Here is a 12902-nt window from a genome sequence, read left to right on the forward strand (position 1 = left end):
AACGCCTGTGATGATGATTATTTCTCTCTTTCCTCTTGTTCCAGCTGTTCAACCCTGGCGTTCAACAATTTTATCTCTTCAGCATTTTTGTCATTCTTCTCTTTCAGTACCTTTGCTTCGCTTTGTAGGTTTTCCAGTGAGTTTTCCAGCGTCTTTTCCAACGACTTTATCTCGGCAGATAGGTTTCGTAGACCCTCGCGTATCATCTCCTTGACCTCTTCCAAACCCGAATTGGGTTCTGAAGGGCCTCCCTGGGGTTTTTTCACCATTTTCCTTCAGTCTTGGGCCCAATTTTTCAGGCTGTTCAGCTGTAGCCAGCTGTAGCCAAGGTCGTGTTATCGGAGAGAATGAAAACACGTCTGCTCTCTCCAAAGACCAGAGATTTATACATTTTACATTGAGATTCACTCATGCTTTACTCCCTGTTGCAGGTCCACAACCATGGGAAAAGACAATCAATAAACATCTGTTTTAATAAGATAATATGCATGCGTCTTTTGTAAACAAATAATGGACTTGCTTCATTACACACGTATTTAAAATGGATATTCAAAATCACTCATCATCACTACCGTGAAGTTTCATTCTAGGAATTCAGAAATAAAATGTATTTAAATATTCTGAAACAATAAAAAAAAAAATCACTGTACCTGTAAAATTTCCACATGCAGGGTTAGGGTAATCCTGCAGTTTTTGGGTAATTCAAGTGTAAAAGTGGAACTATTTGACTTGCGTGGCATAGTTTTGAAGCTCACGTGACCTAGTTCTAACCAATCACAGCAATGATTGGTTAGAACTAGGTCAAGACCGTGTAGACAGTGATGGGGGGCCTCGTCACCAGATTATGAAAATACAGCTTGCTGCATGCATATTTTAGAGCACTGCTGCGAGAACACCTGTGTGTTAACTAAAGCCAAATGGGACACATTTAGAAAAATTGCAAAAGAGTGGCTATCACTGAAAGGGAAAGAGTGCAATGATTTTTCTACAATCGTCTACACGACAGATATTTTAGCTGAACTGATGACTAAATCATATACTAACATTTGTTGGTCAGGCTAATATATTGGTTAATAAATCATCTAATGACTATAAAGATATAACAATGCCAGATAACCTGTATGAACAGTCACGGGAATGTCTGTGCGCACTGGCTGTGTACGCGCACAGTTGTGCCAATCGGAGCACATCACGGTGCTGAAACATCTGAACAACCCAACTACAGAAAGCGCTCTATAATTAAACCACAGGTGCATTCATGAGCCACAACACCACGCCATATATATATATATATATATATTTTTTTTTTAAGCCAACGCGCAATAGAAAACTCACGAGTGCCAGATAAATGCCAGAAGATGTAAAATTGCACGCATCCAGCTTTGGCAAAGTTAAGAAAATAGCAATATTTCCTATGATTTTCCCATTCATCAAGTTTCCCTGAGGTCACACATAAGGGTCCTGATCCAATATTGATATTGGTCCGATATCAGCCAGAATCCGAATATCGGATTTTATTGGACTGCATCTAAAATCTCCGATATATATATATATATATTATATTTTATTTGTTCAATTGTAGAAAACTGTAGATATTTTGTTGAAGGTTAAAATGTATGTAACCAATTGGTTAATAATAAATGCGTCAGGTTTTCTCATCCCTACTGTTGCTGACTATTGTTCTCTGTTTGAGTAACATCACTTGATCAAGTCTTTTCTAACATTCAACACTACAAAATAATATTAAGTACTAAAAGTATGTATGATTTGTGTTGATATCGCATCGGTATCGACTATTACCCGAGGCCGCAATATCGGTATCGTATCGGAAGTGAAAAAGTTGTATCGGGACATCCCTAGTCACACATAATTTGGTCGTATTCTCCAAAGCAGAGGCCTGGTTCATCGCCACGTATCCAGCAACTGCTGCTAAACATCCCCACGCATTAAACGTGCACTTACCGTATCCACAAACTTATGAAACTGAAATCAACAACGCGACATGCCAGTAAGATACAAACAAAACAGCACAGTTTAGCTAAAGTTTAATGCCGCAGCATAGCATTTCCTAGATGTGGTGTCATGTGACCTCGGCATTGCCATGGATACGCGCAGCTTTGAGAAATAATTTGCTGCTTTCCTGTCCATATTTCTTTTAGGACATTCCTGATAATAGTGATGAGAGTGATTTTGAAAATCCATTTTAAATTAAAAAGAAATAAAAAAAAATTTTTAAAAAAGGAAATTGTTAAATGCATTGGATATAATTAAACAATGGTTTAAACCTATTGGGAGCATTTTGTTATTCATTTTTGTTTATAAATTCTGCTTTAAAAATGTTATGTTCATACAGTTAGGTCCACATAGTGTGCTTGTTACAATAGGACAATTTTTGAAAACGTAACTTTTTCTTAAATAGGATTTCTACACAACTAACGCTCCCATCCACCTCCTTTTTTCACAAATTGAAACATTCTAGTATTGTCTGTATTACTGTACAATTTAAAGCCTGTGACCTTATTATTTTCTGAGATAATTGAAGCCAAAAGTGCTTGTAGAGGCTAAAATGTCCATTTTTTCACAAACTTCTCAACTTTAGGAGCTAGTTTCTCATTTCTCATGAACTGCAGAGAGTCTGTGTGTGGAACTTTTTGTGGAAAAAGTTTAAGTATTATACTTGATGAAAATTGTTTATTTATTTTATTTTTATTTATTTATTCAGTTCATTTCCGACATGGTTGCATTCACAGAAATTCATTTGACATTCAGAGCAAAATCACATTGTTTTTTTTTTTTTGTTTTTTGGTCCTTTTTTTGTCCTTTTTCATGACGGAAAAAAGCATTATGCTTATCCAGATCCGTCCCCTAATTTGAACACAGATAATTTTACATCCAACCTTTTTTTTGTCCTTTTTTTTGTGATGTGTTCTCGTCTGCAGTCATTGTTCCTGTTGTTATTCCTCTTCACTGTCCTTTTCCTCCGTATTTCCTCGGGCTTTCTTTTCCAGTCGTTGTTTACGTTCCTCCAACTCTCCAAACGTGAAGTTCTTCTTCTTTCGGAGTACCTTCATATCCTCTGAAAGTCGCCTCAGCTTACGATCCATCCGGAGGGCACATGCACATACACATACCCCCATCATTAGCAGGCCAAAGATCATGACTCCTAGCAGATAGATGTCCTCCACATCTTCTACTGTCAGCTGGGAGAGAGAGAGCATCTGGCTTCTCCCTCGTGCATCCATGACATATCCACCTGAGTATGTCTCCTTTGGACACGGTATTTCGTGCTGAAGCAATTGCCTCGTTGAGAAAATTTTGTCAATGGCGCGCTGTAGCGTTCAATGAAGAGTTGACTTGAGATCTGTATGCATGTAGAAATGTACTCCTCGTTTTCTCCTTAAATTGTTTCAGATTATCGGACTGTTGTGTCTCTTCGTCAAGGCTGTTCCAGAGGTTCATGGCTCTATACAGAGTACTATGTTTGCCAACGTTTGATATGATCCTGTTTGGTCTGAACACATTATTATGTCTGAATTCATAGGGATTTTGATTGTATGTGAAACGTTTTTGTATTCGATGTGGTAGTTTATTTGATAACAAAGTATTTCCAATTTCCCGGAACAAAAGTCAATTTAGGCACTTTCTGAGAGCTAGCCGATGGCCTATAATGACCTTATTCCACTTTGGATATTTCCTGAAAATTTTGTCCAAACCCATCGATTAGTTTTTGAATGACTGTTCACAAACAAACAAAACTGACAATATTACCTCCTTTGGCAGAGGTAAGTAAAGATTAAACAAATGACAGGTTTTTACAAAACCATTTAAAAAATAAATCTAAAAAAAGTTCAAAAAGTGAAAAGTTGTGATATAACATTCCTTTTAGCAGAATGTGAAACCTTCAGGTTCAGGTTGGGTTGAATGGGTACTAGCCACAGGCCATCATGACACTTTCAAAACCAATAGTGGACATTTTAAAAGGAATCTCTTAACTTCAAAAAATGTGAAATTATTAAATGTTAAATTAATATAATCTTGGTCAGAACATTGGCTTTCATTTTCATTATGCCTTGTACTTCTTTGTAGATAGCTGTCCTCGGAGCAGCTTGTGGCGTGCTGATAGCAGAATCCATTTCAGCCTATCTCTGAGTTACACCAGAAGCAGAACTGTGTAAAAGGGGAAAGCTTAAATCTAATTACTGAAGAAGAAGTTGAAGAAACATAAATCAGCATTGACAGCATTGTCAATACTATAACATTTGAGACCTAAATAAAAACACAACTGAAAATGCTTTTGAATAGATTATTTAGCATCTAATTCAAAGGGATTCTGGCTAAAATGGTTATTAAAACCTTATCAAGTCTATAACTTCAACTGGAACAAGTTATTTTCACGCGCTAAATAATCAACAGATTACTCCATTTGACATTCACCTGATGTGATATGAAAGCTTTAATCATTCTACTACTGACAGCTTTTCATCATTTCACATTTGCAAACATTGGCCCTGGTCTTGGAGCTCTAGCCAGCAGACGACAGGATTTGTGCCAGGGTAACTTAAATTGATTAAACCTACAGAGGCTTGAAATAATTACACACAAACCTGGGCCAAAAAACCTTCTGGAAACTCGGTTCCATCGCGTCAATGGGCTGAAAACCTGCTGAGAATAAAGTGTTGCTGCTCCGTGCCTGCAGAAGGATCAGAGAAGGATTTGAGGCTCTTGTCCATGGATGAAAGAAACCTAAGCCGTGAACCTTTGAGCAGGACCAAAGGAGCCGTTTCTAGCTTTGGTGGGGCCCAATGCAAGATGCTGTTTGGGGGCCCCATTTGCTAAACTATTTGAAGATTCCTAATCCATTCAATGCTCCACAAACTGCTATAATCTATTACACTTTACCAGCTGAACAGGCTAGTTTAAACTTCTTTTTTTTATATTCCAAACATTTCACATTAAGCCACTAAAGCAAGATAGAGTATTAGATTATTTGTGTATCATGCACTCATTTTCCACCTTGTGGATATAGACAGAAGTGTAAAGAGTACTGATACTGTATATCCTACTCAAGTACAAGTACAAGTAAGTCATACATAAAGTACTCAAGTAGAAATAAAAAGTAGCTCAATTAAATTGGTAATAAATCTTGCCACGGTTCCCTTGCATACAGTAAACATCTCATGTGTAAATTTAAAAAGGAAGAGACCAAACCTTGCACAATTGGAGCTTAATTTATTTTTCGCAAAGGCATCTGTATAAAATAAAAGGTTTGTTAAAATGTACAATTATTTTTTTTATAAATAAAACAACACCAATGAATTCAATTGACACCATGCATTACGTATAATCTCATTGGTCGGCTATGATGTGATGCATTTGATTGTTGTCTGGTCATTTCATTTTTTGTAGTATCACAATGTTCGTTGATCATTTTAAAACAAATTTAAAAAATTTAATTTACACAGTAACGGTTGGGTGTAGAAATGTAATGAATGAATTAATTATTTTAAAACGTAGTACACTGATTGAGAAATGCACTTAAAAAAGTACAAACCATGTAAGCAACTCAAATACAGTAACGTGGGTACTTGTAAGATGGTTTTCAATATTTTATATTCCGTCAGAATAATTTACGTAGAATACTTATTTATTGTGCTAACTTTCTGTATATATTGTACGGTTTTACAAGCTATAGATGTAACGACATTTCTTTTCTAATGCACATTGAAATATGTACATTTTAAACAAATATTCTATCATTTTCTATGGTAGGTACAAGTCATTTTCTTAAGATTTGGAGGCCGCTAGTGGTTTTTGGAGACCTGTGCACAGTCTGCATACAGCCAAAAACGGCTCAGAGGACCAGCGATGCTGATTAATCTGTTTGTTAGAAGATAGAGTCTCATGCAGCTTCTCTGCCTTAAAGCTTCTGTCAATTAGGATTAACATATTTTAATCCATGAATTTGGAAAAGCTCAACCACATCAAATCCAGAGCTGATCATTTCATTTGAGCTCAGTAAAGCCAGACCAACTGGATGGAGTTGGGTCTGATTTCAGCATTTATTCCTTCTCTTTCACACTTAAGCTACAGCACCACTGATGCCAATGTCCCTAAAAGTTTGTATTGTGGTCTCTATTTGTTGATCATTATTAGTTAGGATGTGTTTTTAGTTTTTATTTGGCCCTGAGAAAAAAATTAACTCCTTAGAAAAATGTAACAAAGATGAAACACATGAGGCCCCCAAAATAATTGCACAAAATGACAGACACAAATACACAAAATAAAAGCAAGAAAACATTTTTAAAAAAATACAAAGAATTACAACATTGCAGGAAATTACAGTTAAGGACAAGAAAAAAAAGAATATACTACAAAAACACACAAAACTACTCCAAAAATGAACAAAACAACCAAAGTAATACACAAAAGTACAGAAAATGACAACAAAAGTACACAAAAAGACAAGAAAAACGTGAAAAATTACTCTGCAAACCCACAGTACTAACAAACAAGCAAAAAAAAAAAAACAACAAAAATACATACAATATACTCAGAAAAACGCAAAATGACACCAGAAATACACACTATAAATTACCAACCAAACCAGCTAATGTGATTGTTCTCATCAAAGTAGAATTTGAATCAGAAACTCTTTTGATCTAAAAAATGAAAACCTTTATGATATATATATGTATTGGACTGCGTTACTATGTTGGTCAAACCACTGTATTATTAAGATATATGAAGTGGTTCACACATTAAATCAAGGATATAGCGCCATCTATTGTCATGCAGATAAAAACGCATCCAAGGATCAATAATTATTAAATTCTGCTTTTAGTTTTGTGGGGTTGTGAGACAATTAATTGCTGGAAAAAAATTTAAATAAATGCTAAAGTAAGAAAAAAAAAACCCTGACTTTTATGTTCCAAAATAGGAAGCATAAAGCTAAAGGTTTGATTTAGTTTTGGTCGTAGTCTTTTTGACTAAAATGCGACAAAATGTAGTCATCATGGCTATTTCAGTCATAGTCCAGTTTTAGTAAACTGAATGACGCTTAGTAATATTTTAGTCGACTGAAGCTGTCATATAGTTGACTAAAATTCAAAGCATAAGAGTTGATGCCTTTTTTTAAAAAAAAAAAAAAAAGATTTGATTACCATTTATTAACCTGATATGGGATGGTAGTAATGTTTGTAAATACACACAGACAGATTTGATGTGATCATGATCACGTGAGTTCTGATTGGTTTTCGGCCCATTATTAGTCAAACATATCAATATATTTTGATATGGTAGGTTTTAGTTCATGTGCATTTTTTAAAATTAGTCATAGTCTCGTAATTGTCACTTAAAAAACTGTAGTCAAAGGAAACTACAGCTATACATTTTTTCAACAAAATGAACACTGCTCTGTACCAAACAATAACACCCAGGTGGAACTGCAGGTGATTTTACTCATGCAAAAAAGTGCCAGTGACAACCCTCTCACACACACACACACACACACACACACTAGTCAAGGTGAAAAAGTGTGACACACAATGTATTTCCAATAAATATAAACAACTTTAAAAAGACAATATTTATTGACGAAATGTCAGTTTTACGCCTCTTTATCACCACATTCCTAGGCAGCTACAATAAAGAATGCAGATTATAGTAACATATAGCAACAATAAATTAAACCCATATGCATTAAATGAAAGCTCTGAAATTTGAGAAACTGTCCACAAAACACCCTGTTGAAAAATGTAAGCTTCCACCATTTAAACGTAAATCTACCACGTGTTTCTGCTGCACAGTTCAATTCCACCATTGGTTTGTCAAACTTCAGCAAATACATGTTTATTCATTGATTTCAAAGACCCTGAGGCAGATTCTTCTTTCTAAACAAAAAACATTCATGTTTACTATTTATTTTGTTTATATCCTGTGATGAGGGAAATGTTCCTACTCATATTGAAGTAATCACAACATCCAATAACTGTTGCACAAATTATATCATTGTAGAACATTAAATTATCACTAGTATTAATTTTTTTCTATACTCCCATGGACCTTCAATCAGGGATAGACAAGTTTCCTAATGAATACTTAAAGATAATCTGGTGCTACACGATAAAACTAACATTTAAATGGTCCAACAAACTAAACGTCAAACAGATTTCCCTTAGTTCCAGTGTTTAAGCAAGGCTACTAATGAGTCACACAACTAGGCAGATACTTAAGCTCATAAAAAAAATAGCATAAAGGGACATTCAGGGTTCCATTGGTCCACTAATGTGATGTGTTTAGTGCACATTGATGTGAAAGCTCCAGAAAAGACAACTAAACAAACCTCAAACCAAAAATAATCAACACAGCCAGGTAAGAAAAGCAGGCAGACAGATCGATTCCCAAACAATTAAAGCCTAATAGTGCAGTTTTTAACAATGACACAATAATGAACAAAACAATCAGTGCTTTCAATGCTCTTGCCTTCAATTTAACTACAATAGAAACCACATGAACCCCAACGTTTCAATACCAAAAACCCCTTGGTGGCACTTCTGTCTTCATATCGCATGATGTGTGTGTAAAAAAGGTTAATACACTCGTCAATAATAAATTGTTAAATGGTTAAGCCCTTAAATTCAAATTTTTCTATCATGCAACAGAACAACCAACCAGCACCTGCATCATCACACGTTAATATGAGAATGAAGTCACTAAAGCTCGCAGTAGCAGGAATGATACTCAAGTTATCATCGATTACAAAATAGCAAACTTTGGTTGGCGACTCTGACTATCCTGTCTTAAGTTTATGAAAACATTTCTTTTCAAACACAGAAATATTTGCTTCAACAGTTTACATTCCTAAAAACATTATACACAAAGTGCAAGTACATGTTGTATACAAAAATAATGGACTTCATCTGGATTTCAGAGATGAAAACAAAACTCCATGGGAATCTTCATGACTGGTGTGAATCCAACCGTTTACTTCCTTGTCACACACACACTGCCTGGCCCACCATCCTCAGACCCCACAGTCATCACATCTGTCCTGGAGTTTGCGAGTCACGATGAGGACGGTGGAAAGGGAGGCGACGGAAATGTGGAAAATGAGTTGCCACGCGTTCCTTAATCCGAGCAGGAACAGGTTGCATAGGACGATGCTGCTGAGGAGAACGCAGGACTTCACTTTCTTTAGCGACGAGTGGAAAAGGTAGAGGTGGCACTACAGAGGGACGGACAGGGATGAACATGAGCGACTCTCTGGTAACACTAAACTCCTGGTGGTGAAGAGTCCATTGGTTTTTTACCTGAAAAACGCAGCAGACAAATGCCAGCAGGAACGCCCCGACGTTCCAAATAGCTTCATAATCATCCTGAAACATATCCACATACACAATATGGACCTTTGTATTTCCTCTTTTAAAGCACTAAAGCTGGCAGGGTTGGGGTCAGTTGCATTTTCAATTACCCATGTTCAATTACAATTACAAGCATTTTTTCCAATTGCAATTATTTTTTTATCCTCAGAAAGTCAATTACAATTGCATTCTCAATGTCTAAAGTTCAATTACAATTAATCACAATTACTGAGCATGTAATAAATAACCTAATAAAAGTGAACCTTCCTCTTGTGTTAGCATCATAACGGGTCTTAAATCAGCTGTAAAATGCACTAAAAACCAATATCTATCATCTAATTTATTTCCTATCTATTGGTTACCTTGTTTGGCTTCCTAATCAATGAAAACATAGGTTTTAAATTTTTTTTTTTTAAAAAGGAAAAAGCTTGATATGAAACATATTTTAATAATTATTAATTACATTGGTGTATTTCTGTAAAATGGTTCCCCAGTTTAGCGTTAAATTACAATTGACAATTTTTATAGAATTTTTATGGAAATTAAAATTACAAAGTCAATTACAACTTCATTACAATTACGACAGCAACAGTTTTTTGTTTTTGTTTTTTAATTACAATTACGCCGTAATTCATTATCAATTAAAATTAAAAAGCTGGTAAACACTTGCCTCCAACTATGTGTAGTTTACGCACCATTATGTGAAAAAGTGCATTTTAAATTTAAATATTTAAACACTGTTCTGGCTGTACCTGGAACGTGTTCTCTATGAGGTGCACACCACGGATCACATTTAACGATGCACACACAATATTGAGGACAAGAGAAAGGATGCCTGATGCCGTCACCGGTTGAAGCCTTTGATTCAAACCTGTCGGATAATAAAAACAAACAATCAAAAACCATGTTTAAGGTATTTAAACATCAGCTTCCAGGTCCATTAATATCATGCTGTGCAGTATAGATGCTTATGCTGCGTTCACACCGGATGCGTCACGAAATGTTTGTGTGACCAGATTACATACAAAGTCAATAGATAGACGCGTCCCAGAGGCAAAATCTTTCCCGTGCGGCGGTGCGGCCCGATCCGAAACTCACCAAGCTGGGTGTGTGGCTGGTGGGCGGTGCTTTGCTTGAAACGCGCATATGAAGCAAATGGGGAAATTTTTGGATCCTGTGAAACGTGCGGAATGTTTCGTGCAGCAGACGCGTCCGGTGCTGCAGAAGACGCATTCGGTGTGAACGCAGCTTTAGAGTCATACCAGGTGTGGAGCCCTGGTCCAAGTGTCCATTAGCAGCTCCATTAGTTAGGTCTAAATCATCCAAGTTGATGACTTGTGGTGGACGGATTGTCAGATCCTCAAGAACTTCAGCCAGAGTAACCTCAAGGGTCGGACCCCCAATCTGATTGTACTGCTGCTTCAGTTTCTGAATGGTGCGGTCTGACAAGAAACAGTAATGTGGATTTTATCCAATTGAAAATTCATTACAAATGCTTTTTTTTTATTTTACTGACAAGCCTCCACAGTGAGGATAACTCGTTTAATTAAGAGTCCTGAATCATGAAACACGACTCACCAAATTCCAAAAATGGATAGGGCCTGGCTGCTGAGGAGACGACGGAGTTATTGAAGCACGCTGTGAACTCCCACCGCAGATCCTCCAGAAAACAGAAGGCCTTAGCAACAGGGAGACTGCAGTGGCACACGGCCATGTAGGACACATCCTCTGAAGACTGGAAGCTGAACAGACGAGGGCAGGGAGAAAAAAAAAGACGTTTGTTACCAATCGGTCTGAGAGCGTGTGACATAAAGCAACCAACGTCCATGATCTCCCTCAGCTCTGTGCGTTTCTTACTATATGCTGAGCTCCTGGCCCTTGACCGTCCCTCGCTCAGGGAGGCGGGCCAGTGTCTTGCTGATGGTCTTGAGCTGCTGCTTCCTCTCTTGGAGCTCACGGTTGTGTTCAAAGTCAGTGGAAGCTGAAAGAGGAAGTCCATCCCTGACCCGAACCACAAACGCAAACAGGATCAGAGGCATGATCCCCTGGGTCCATGGAGACAGCACAGCCTACATGGGACAGAGAGAGAGAGAGAGTGAGTTTGGTGTTCCGTGTGTTCAGGAAGTTAGACCCTTTTCTGATCAGTAGCATTACGAGAAAAAAAAGTGCAAAGAAATTACACATTTTGTATAAAAAATTACTGTAGTAAACCGGTAAATTGAACCCCCCAGGTGGTGCTTAAAATTATTATTTATTTAAACAAAATTAAATTAAAACAATCAAACACACAAATGTGTTATTTCCATTATTATTATAATTACTACTAATACAACTACAAGCTTGAGATGATATCCCATTATTAATGGGAATAGGAAATATAAAAGTTAATAATAACGATCAAATCCCCTTATATTCAGTAAATAGACGTTGTTGGGCACATTCGTTAAAGTCAAGGTCCGAGGGCCAAATCTTGCTTGTCAGGCTGTCAAATATTATAGTAGTTGATTTAAAAATATGTTGTTTATAAAAAAATAATAATAATAAAAAAAATAAAAAAAACCTGTGAATAGAAAGTTACTGAGTTTAAGATAATTTACCTGATCCCTTACTCTTTAAATGTAAATCTAGTTTGACACCTATGTTGTAACGTGTCCATGTAAATATTAGCATGAAAAGAACAAAGGAACGTGCACCCCATACGCCAAAAACACAAAATAAATAACCAAACATATTTTACAGGCTTACTTTTATTAAGTTTTATATCCATATATGTCTATGTATAGTTTTATGAGAGTGGGTTACATTGACTGTGGTAACATATGTTTCCATAATCTAAGATGGGCTGTTTCTCATGTAGCAGCTGTTGCTAACCTAAAACAAATAATAACGTAAATCTGTAAACGAATCAATTTGTTCATTTATGTGACTTAAACTGCAGATGAAATCCAGTGAATATAGAGCAACTCCCTTTAAAAGCAGCACTGACGTGTAATGACAGCTTACCTCGTTGTTAAGGGTTTCATGGTGCACCACCTTGATCAACTCTGTGTTGTTAGCATACTGCTAGCATCATAGCACAAACACGGTCCGGTAAGGGCAGAGCTGCGTATTCACCAACAGGTTATTACTGGGCTGAAAATAACTAAACAACAATGTTTGAATTTTTAATGAATTTGATCTATAAATATACTGGTTCCTCTGGACAAACTTGAATCTTGTTCCTGGTACTACGCACCACAACAAACCCGTACGGAAACAGATAAGGGACACACCAGTAGACGAACAGCTTTCGAGGCGAAGTTTAAGGGAGAGGTTTAAGGGATATTTTTGGTTAGAACATTACAATTACTCGTTTTTATTACTAATACTTATTGTCTGGAAATGTTTTGTTTATCCTGGAATCTCTTTGTTAAGGGATACTTTGTCCGTAAAATCTACGAAGAAGAATATAATAATAACCATTTGTAAGAAATTCAGGAGTTTGATTGCAGTAAAAAAAAAATAATAATAAAAAAATCATTATATTGAAAAGCAGCTACACAT

At 36.4% G+C, this 12902-nt stretch overlaps 1 protein-coding gene across 2 annotated transcripts; it reads right to left on the minus strand.

Moving 5' to 3' along the window:
* Nucleotides 1-7570: 7570 nt before the first annotated feature.
* On the minus strand, nt 7571-12621 carry sec22c (SEC22 homolog C, vesicle trafficking protein). Of its 2 annotated transcripts, XM_028477319.1 has the most exons (7): nt 12363-12621; nt 11217-11428; nt 10938-11101; nt 10622-10801; nt 10112-10230; nt 9309-9374; nt 7571-9223 (listed from the first exon to the last, which is right to left on the minus strand). In XM_028477319.1, exons 2-7 carry the CDS (start codon nt 11396-11398, stop codon nt 9023-9025), a joined length of 912 nt encoding a protein of 303 aa, XP_028333120.1. In that variant the 5' UTR covers nt 11399-11428; nt 12363-12621; the 3' UTR covers nt 7571-9022. The 2 variants fall into 2 exon arrangements, with proteins under 2 accessions (XP_028333120.1, XP_028333118.1); XM_028477317.1 differs by having other exon boundaries at nt 7571-9374.
* Nucleotides 12622-12902: the final 281 nt, after the last annotated feature.

The sequence above is a fragment of the Gouania willdenowi genome, chromosome 20 (assembly GCF_900634775.1).
Source record: "Gouania willdenowi chromosome 20, fGouWil2.1, whole genome shotgun sequence".
Taxonomy (NCBI): domain Eukaryota; kingdom Metazoa; phylum Chordata; class Actinopteri; order Blenniiformes; family Gobiesocidae; genus Gouania; species Gouania willdenowi.